Raw genomic sequence first — 9,731 nt, forward strand, 5'->3', positions numbered from 1 at the left:
TTATTAGTGTGCGTAATTTTTTCAAAAACTATTTTGCAGATTAGCATTTGGCAATTATGCCCAATTTTTTTATATAAAAGAAACACTTTCGAAGTGAAAAAGAATGTTCAGAACAGTTCCATTAAATTATTCTAAGAGATTTCATATGAAAAGATCGTTTATAAGGTTTATCAGAATTGTATTGACTTTATGAAAAGGCGCAAAAATGGAATTAGGCAACAAGAGGATATTAGTAATTTAGTTTACACCCGAAGTAGGCCATGTATAAACATTACGTTGCTGCGATATCCATATTAAAGAAGGCTTACTGGATGCAGAAATACCCACATTTACTGTAAGGTGTTTGTGACCGGATATTTACGGAACTTGACGTGAAACACTGGATTACAGAACATGTATACAAATTTCATTTTGAGTCGGAAGTGCATCACATATTATATATACCTCGTAAATATGCAGTGGTTGGATAAACTTATGTCAGTTTGGAGGCCGGTTAATATCTACATTATTCTGTGAACAGAGGCGAGTTTATTTACTTCTGAAACTTAACATTGAAACCACGCTTTTATATAGAGTGTATTCCATGTTACATGCATACCGCGCCCCCACCCCCAACAACACCACCACACACACACATACTCGCTATCAACCAAGCAATATCCTTACTTTTACATCTTTTTGTTTGTTTGTTTGTTTGTTCTTGTCTTGGGGTTTTGTGCCATTTTTCACATCATGATATTCTACACATGACTTAACAAACCCCTATTGGGGGTAAATTAACCATCTCCAGACAAACGATACCATTTTCCACTATTCCCTTTCGTGAATCGAGAGGAAGATGACCACCAAAATGGTCAGTGAAAACAATAAATGTCAGAAGGCTGGGTTAAAAAAGTTTTCCAATGATAGTAGACAGTCAGTAAAGAGAATACTGCACAATAATGTCATGGGCTTATTTGGACCAATTACATCACATAAAGTTTTATGTAACACGTTGTGATATCAGAGGTATAACAATGCATATATTTCATTGTCAACACTGTTATCACCGTTATATGCATATATCTTAATATCCTAAATCACGTGACCACTTCCATGATCTAGTGTTTAAAGCGTCCGCCTCGGATGCGGAAGGTCGTGGGTTCGATCCCCGGCCGAGTCATACCAAAGACATATAAAAATAGTTCTAACACCTGCCTCGCTTGGCGCTCAACATTAAGAGTTAGTGTTAGGATTGGTCGGTCTGGTGTCAGGATAAGGTGACTGGGTGGGACATCATGCTACATGTCTACGGCATAATGTCGTAATCCTAAACATCACTATAAACTGCCACACTGCAGACATCGTAGTGATATGACTCAAAAATTGTTAAAGCTATGTTAAAATCCAAATCACACACACACACACTACTAAATCACGAAAACGTAATATATATATATATATATATATAAAATGTATAACATAGTTTTATTTACGTCGTTTGGTATGATCAAGTTTATAGGCCTATTTTAATTCTCTAATACGGTGGCTTACTTGCGTTATAGTAAGAGTATATGTACAATTGATGTAGAAGTCATTCAAAAATCAAGACATATTAATCAGATCGAGTCAACAACTATTTCGGTCAATTACGCCACACATTAATTTGAATGGAGGTCGCAGAAACATCACGTGAAACTAAAAGTGCATTTGTTCTGTAAAGATAGCATGCACGCCCTATTTTGTTGAATGGCTCATTAATTTGAGAAGATCAAAACTTGACAGATTGATTATTTCACAATCTAATAAATTTAAAAGTTTGATAATCTTTTTAGTGATTCAGATTTTGTTGATTTTATACACAGAGAATATATAAGATAATTAAAGCATAATATTAGGATTATATAGCTTTTATAAGAGTCGTAAGAAAAAATCGTGATCTATTTATAGTATGTTCTGTGGACTTAGAGATTGGATACTATTGTGCGAAAGTTTTCAAGGACTTGAACATTTAAATAATTCTGTGTGAAACTTTAAAGGATTTAGTGATGTTCACGGGATTACCTTGAATTAAAAACGTTTGGATTTAGAACTGTGATTCTAGCACATGAACATATTAGAACCTTCAATCCGAATACCTTTGGATTAATGTAAAATTGACCGTACAATTTAGGATAAAATTCTAGGAATTTTTACACTGTCGGTGATTTTTAATCCTTTTCACTTTGTTTAATTTTATATTTTACGCAAATAAATTTATATTTTAGAAACTTGAAATGCTTATTAGGTTTGACTTTGTCTTGTTACTTAGTTGATACCGCTAGACATAACAGTATATATATAAAATGATATCTGCATGCATGGCTGTGTATGTCGATGTGCGTGTGTGTACGTAAATATATCTCTTTAGTACAGATTAAATGTTTGTGCATGTGATAAATTTGTTTTAATATATGTATCAAACATGTTACCCTCAATTCTTTTTATATATAAAAAAATGTATATGTATAAACGTTTCTGATGGCCAACTGGCTGTATACAAATAATGAGCATTCAATTTCTTATTCGTAGTTAATACTATCGTAATACAACTATTTGCAGATTTATTCTCATCATTATACAGCATTTCAAATAAAGATGGGTTTTTTGTGGATAAACAGTCCAGCTTGTTAATTATGGATAAATATTGCAGAAAATAAAAAGCAGACTCTACATCTTAAATATATTTTATCTTCTAATTACATATATGCAAGTTCTACAAGTACGGAAAGAGCTAGTATGTACTTATTTTTCATGCTAAATTTAAAATAGTATTTCATTTTATTTATTTTTAAATTCTTTTCTTTCTAGTGCCATTGTTGCAAGTTGTCTCAATATAAAAAATCGAAATGGAACTCGTTCGAAACAGTGTGGAAGTCGCCATAGACTGTTTTCTCACGCACATTTTTCCTGTCAGGATAAAAATTTCACCAATGACTGTATCAATTAGTGAAAAACGCTAGTATTATTTTTATTCTCGGTATATTCTTTTCACTAACGCCATGTGTTCATCTGTACAAAGGAATCGAATTCTTTTATTTTAGACAAAAATGGAAGGCGAATTCCGCGGCCCATGAATGCCTTCATGTTGTTTGCAAATGAAACAAGACCATTTCTACGTCAACAGTTCCCGGACGCAACAAACAAGGAGATAAGTGTCAAGTAAGTTTCAGGTAATTTTGTAGTTTTCAGCACAAACTTGAATAAAATAAGAAATCATACTAATTTTGTTTGGGTGAAAGATGTGATTTACGGCTCAAAATGGTTGTAATGTTTTTAATTAAATGAAATTATTGAATATTCTTTATATATTTTAAGAATGTTGCGTTCTTCAGTGCCTTCTGTCAGACTTTCTGATTTTTGATAATGGAGACACAAGTGTTATAAGTTCCACACTTAAGGCAGAACGAAGGCTGTTGATACTTCTGAGCTCGTGTCGACGATATATGAATATCATCATAAGTACCATCGTTACGTTAGCTATCGTGCATCTGATTGGTCTTAAAATCACACATTTTTGTACTTGTTTCTCTAATTCTGTCTCGTGCATTCGCTCACCAGGGATGGATCTAGAAATATCGTTTAGCATTGTTTAAGGGGAGTGTAAACAAATAAGCGAGAGGATGAAATCCTCAGTGAGAGCCGAGGGGGAGGTGGGAAACAAAGCCCTTTCAAGCATCTGAATTTCAAATGTTTCAAAGGCACAATTTTAACGATCAAACTGTAATGGGAACCTTCCGGTTATAATTATTTCTAGCACTGTCTCTGAGTTGGGGAAGGGGAAGGCATACGTTCTATGTAATCAGGTCGCCAACTCCTCAACAATACACACTATACAGATTTCATGTACCTTTTTTTTCGAAAACTCATCAAATCTACTTGATAAAGATAAAATTCGTAGTAATCAATACTAAAATTAAGAAAAATGTCTCAAGAGTTATCGGGACTTACTAGTTGTTGAATCTTGCATGCTGTGGATTCTTCACAAATCTAATTTGATCGCCCGTCTAGACTAGCCATTCAAAACATGTCTATATAACACGCGCTTTTAAAAAAAAAATGCAGGGACTATGTGACTGTGCCCATCAGTGCTTGCGTTCATACTTGCATGTCTTACTGCAGTTGCTAACGTCAAAAGGCGTAACATTATGATATGCGCACCAAACGTACGTCTATAGCCCAGTGCTCCCACGCCCACGTCAATCTAAGAAAACAAAACACAACAACAACATTATGAATATGGTTTGTACATTACTTATGTGCATCCTTCTGTGTGTATACCTTGTGACGCCACTGACGTCTGCCCTGTTTTAGACAGAATGTACACCTCAGAATATTTTGTCGATATGCATAGTGATCCTAGGCTCGTTAAACGACTTAGCGTTGGTTGAGATAATGTGTGCTGGGAGAGACAGAGAAAATTTATAATCAAGGAAAGCGTGAGAAAAAGAAACTTGTCTGACTGCAACTTCAAAGTTTCAACTGCTTTTCAGACTCGGCGAATCCTGGGCACAATTTTCTATAGAAGAGAAGGCTGAATACTATGCCAAGGCAAAGGTGGCTGAAAAGGAACACGCAATGAAATTTCCAGGTAGGTTTAATTTCGTTCTTATTTATTTATATAATACTAATTAATCTCACCACTGACACTTATCTATTCTCGATTGAAAAACCCTCATGGACCATACATTTGAAATCTTTGATTAAAGTGTGTGCTTTCATCAATTTTCTAATCCTCGCACCAACAATAGTGCACATACACACACATATCAAAACAATTATACATACAAATGAAAACAATTATGAGCTAGTGAACAAATTTAAAATACAAAAAAGATCATATAAATGCATAATTGCACACAAAGAACCAAAACGGGTTTGAGACATCACTGTGCATAAGTAAACAGAGAACCATCAGAATGAAAATGCTCTCTCTCTCTCTCACTCATAATTAATCGTAATAGATAAAACTTTCTTTTTAGAAGCCGTTTAAACATTAATTTCATGCTCGAATAGTACCCCTGATATCAATGGTTGATTCCAATTCTGTAGTTGTAATAAATGTTAAGATATATTCAGAGCCGTTTTAAGAAGTTTGGGGGACCTAACCACAAACCTTAACCTTAAACGTAACCCGATTTCCACCTCAATCTCTCGGTCTCAGATATAGAGTATTGCACTGCATTTCCATGTGCATGTGTGTCATTTTGTTAAATTTATTAATATAGTACTAAACTGCTAACACAGCAAACTAACTGCGTAGGCCTACTACGAGTGTAAAACAAATAAAAGTTTAGTTAAACATATTTTTATTGTTAATTAAATTGAAAGCAAGATTGTATTATTGCAATGAGTAAATGTTTGCTTACTTTACTATACAATGTCAGGACATTTTCTTACAAACATCGCTTTCGCGATAATATCATCGCAATTCAAAGACTCCAACACATCTGATTCTATGCTCATGACAGACAGGCAGTTTAGTCGTTCTTGCTACATACGGCTGCGAAGCTCGTTCTTGATTAATTTAAATCTTGAGAAAGAACATTCACCGGTACAGTTTGCCACCATCATTGACAGAAATTATTCTTATTGCAATTTCAACGTTTGGAAACGTCGATTCCAGATTGTCATTGTTTATCATGGCATAGATTACTGACATAGATGGCACTGATGTTTATGCACATGACACTGACATATAGTGTTTCAGGTGTACACATTCTGAACTAAGTTCGAGTTGGTCAAGAGCTTGAGGATAGAACTTTGCAAGCTATTCACTGTATTTTGTTATTTGTTCAACATTCAAATGGTCCAGTTTGATTAAGAATGTAAATATGCTACTGATTTCTTCATAAGCTTCTCCATGTTTGTTTAGTTCAGTGATCAATGAGTCGATGATTGGCAAGTAAGTCTGAATTCTAAATGTTTTGCTCGCATCCATAATAGTGTCAATTGCAGGACCTTCCAGAAATGTAATTATCATATTTATTTTAGTCACACGTCTTTGGCTGTCGTAGTATTCTGCGTTGTGAGTTTGTGCTTTGGCTCTGCGTTCATATTCTTAAAAATAATTATTGTCTCTAAGTGCATCAACATAAAGCTTCAGTGAATGAATCAGACAGACGGCGATTGATAAATCCATGTCTGTTTTTTGTAGAGTCTTGCTTGTTTCGTTGAAGCGTCCAGTGATATCATTCCAGAGAATGGTGAGGAATGCAATTTTCAACTTATCCATCCTTTTGCTTAGAGCTGCTGCTTCATAGGAAGTGTCTGTCTCTAGATTGGTCTTTGTCCTGTGCAATCCTATCAAGAGCTGCTTGAACTTCTTTGTACCCATGACACAGAGCCTTCACAACATCAGCATGAGCGGACCATCGCGTATCTGATAAGCGTTTCACTACTTTATGTTCATGTCCTAAAGATGTCTCAAGGACATGCCAACGATGCATTGATGACTCGAAAAAGGCATATAAATTTTAAAGAAAGTCGAATCTGCATAAAAGGCTTGCGTCTACAGGTTACTGTCAGTCATTATATCCAGACATACATAGGAGTCTGCCGAAAGATGCAATTTAACTTTCGGTCGAAACCGAGACTACACCGAAAGCAACAATTTGGTCACTTTCTGCGCCGATACCGAAACCGACACCGAAAGTTTGTTTTTGGGCTGCGCGGGGGCCCTTTGCACGTACCTCGCATGCCTATGCCTTAAAACGGCACTGGATATATTATATTTCTTGGCCCGTCTTGATCAGTTTTACTGGTAGTCTGCTTTAGTGGTTTCACAAACAGGTTTTAGTTGTTAAAATTAATTGACCATTTCCTCCATTCCCCATCCCACATCTGAAGCAAGATCACTCTATAGCTCTTTATTCTCGTTTCTATGCTGACGATCAGACATCGCAATTTTTGATTTTTATAGATGTTGAAAAGCATAAATAATTATGGCGGGTAAACGTACCCTTGGGTCCTTAAATTTGATGCCATTCGTTAGAGCTTGCTAAATAAATAAATGACATTGAATTTGTCCACCTTTAAGAGAGGGTCTCAGAGCTTAGGTTAAATTTTATTACTGTCGTGCTGTCATTTGACTGTTAGATTTCTGCCATGCATAATTTTGTGCTCATACAGACAAGATATGTGAGAAGTGTATGCTCCTTTTCGTTTGGAACAGCAGTAACAAAGTTTCCTGCCTAAAGGCATGTCTCTGGCAGCAATGCTTTTAAATGCTTGAAAATTGACGTATATTTAAGCTAGATAATATAAGGGAATCACTGCACTACTAACTCAAAACTAGGTCACCTTGGCACACATTACATTTTAATAATTGAGCCTGAAATGTAGGTTACTGAGATTTACACTTCGTATTTTATGAAAGTTTCTTTGGGCTTCCCATATGCATGCAATGTTTGCTTTCCTTTTATTTTTATTTTCTATTTTTTATTTTTATAGCCCTATTCTTCATGTTGTCACTGGTTGGCATTTTGCAGAGTACAAGTATTGCCCTAGCGTAAGCAAGCTCGTGAAGGCCATACGCAAGCAGGAGGACAAACAAAGGCGGGTCTGGATGAAGAGTAATGTTGCCATACAAAGACTGGCCCAGCAAAAAGTCAGTGCTATAAAAGCAAGAAGATCTTCCAAGAAGTCTTCCAGTTTCAATAGCAGATATCCAGTTCATGTAAGCGAATATCTTCTTTAAAATCAATTTTGTTTTGTTATTGGGTTAACCAGGGATGTCATGGGGGGTGGGGCAGAGGGGCACTCGCCTTTTTTCAAATTATGTCCTTAGCATCTTTTCACTGCAATTTGGAGGTGGAGCCGGGTGGTTGAGTTTTCTTTTATTTGCTCATTTGCTTTACTGACAGTATCATATGTGGTTTGGAAACAATGTTTTCAAATATCCTCTTTTTCTTGACATGAAATAGTTAACCCATATAATTGTGTAGTTGTTGTGGGTTTAACGCCATTTTGTTCAGCACATGATAGGCTCTAGATGGTGGCAGTATAAATGGTGGGGAAAGAACACGGTGAAACCCCTATGAGAAACACTGACACACTGGAAGCAAGTGGCAAGCTTTCTTGCATACCCACATTGGTCATGCCCAAGACTGGAACCCACGTAAACAGAGGTGATTAGACAGTAATTGGTAAAAGCGAGCATTTTAAACCACTCGGCCACCCGGGGTCCCTAAATGTTTATATTTAATGAGTGAAGAAAATGAAATATTCTTGTGCCTTTTGGAGCAAACATTTGTAAGACAAACATGACAGCTAAAACATGTGATTCAAAAGTGCCTTGAAGTATACGTATTTACATACATGAGGGCACAGGTTATTATGTTTAACTGTTAATCTTGCAATTGTAGCATCCAGCAAACTAACTGGGATTGCAGGTGAGGTTTCAGGGGATATGTAACGATACCAAATCTACCGCAGAATTCAATCCACAAACATTGGAAAATCTCAGATACTAAAAATCACGCCATAACATTTTCCTACCATGATTTAATCAGTTTGATTACGATGGAACTCTTAAGAAAAGACATTTATTGATACAATAATAGTTATCAAGCAAAGTATTATACAGAACATACACCATTAAATGAGGATTGGGAGCTTCAATGACTGACTGGTCATCCCATGAAACAGATGCTCGCATTACTGTTGCATTGTATGGTGAAAATCCATAGAAGCGCATAACTTCCGAGCCATTTAATATCGGAAATCACGCAGTCAGAATGTCTACAAATGCATTTATTTTCATAAGCCATATTTTGCTTATCAATGTAGATTGCTCCTAAACCAATGACAGAGTACCACATTCGAATGTCGAACAATCAACCCGAAGAAAGACTGGTTGGACCAGGACCAGATGGGGTGATTTGCCTGAATAAAGATGAATGTCTAAAGATCAAAACATCTAACAGCACAACTCTGCCAAAGGAGAAGCCTCGAAGAAGGAGGAAGCAGACACTAGGTGAAATTAGTCCACAGAAGAAGTCCTATCAACTTCAGAAACTGTTTGACCATGGGGAGCACACTAGCAAAACAAAGTCATCTGCCAACCTTGACGATTCAAATCGGAACGGACATCAGTTACATGAAGGTTGGTTTACACCATCAGTCTAGAAGGAATATTGCTGAATTCAAGAAGAAATACATTTAAATTTAAGGCACGGTTTAACTACCTTTAACTTTTATCGACGTGATTAGTAATTTCAATGAATGAAAACATATCAACAATATAATTTTTTATCAAGATTGTGATAGTGAATAATATCGTTTTTTATTATTGTTTATCATCCCTTCAGAGTTTTTTCTTTCTTTATCTTTTGTGGTCCTTCACTTTTAGATTAAATTCAAAATTCTTTAATGGCAGGTAGATTGCCTAATACATAATAAGACTTGACTGGACTTGCATGTAGGTATAAGAAAGTTTAATTTTAACTTGGGGACTAACCAAGTAATTTTTGATTATGGGGTGGGTGGATTGGAAGTGAGTGTCGAGATTGTTTTTTCTGTCCCTTAAATAGCTTGAAAAATATTTTTGCTGTGATTGATATAAAAATGGATTATATTATATCCAGTATATTAACAGAAAGAAATTATCTTAAAGTAAATGAAAAAAAATTATCCGGGCTGGAAAGAAAATCTCAGCCCCACACTATCACAAAATGAAATGGCTGTTCCTTCCGTGCCCTTAAGATCAAGTG

The 9,731-nt window shown here is 35.7% G+C and overlaps 1 protein-coding gene across 1 annotated transcript in view; it reads left to right on the plus strand.

The window, feature by feature from the left end:
* The window catches only part of LOC149801060 (uncharacterized), a 34,024-nt gene extending 24,870 nt beyond the window's left edge, over positions 1 to 9,154 (plus strand). The window contains exons 2-5 of the mRNA XM_089954242.1: positions 3,063 to 3,180; positions 4,512 to 4,609; positions 7,509 to 7,696; positions 8,809 to 9,154. Of these exons, the coding sequence (XP_089810368.1) occupies positions 3,063 to 3,180; positions 4,512 to 4,609; positions 7,509 to 7,696; positions 8,809 to 9,147 (743 nt within the window). The 3' untranslated portion in view covers positions 9,148 to 9,154. The remainder of the gene's footprint in view (positions 1 to 3,062; positions 3,181 to 4,511; positions 4,610 to 7,508; positions 7,697 to 8,808) is intronic.
* The last annotated feature ends 577 nt before the right edge of the window (positions 9,155 to 9,731 follow it).

Source organism: Sinohyriopsis cumingii, chromosome 4 (genome assembly GCF_028554795.1).
Source record: "Sinohyriopsis cumingii isolate HCF-2022 chromosome 4, ASM2855479v2, whole genome shotgun sequence".
Taxonomy (NCBI): Eukaryota; Metazoa; Mollusca; class Bivalvia; order Unionida; family Unionidae; genus Sinohyriopsis; species Sinohyriopsis cumingii.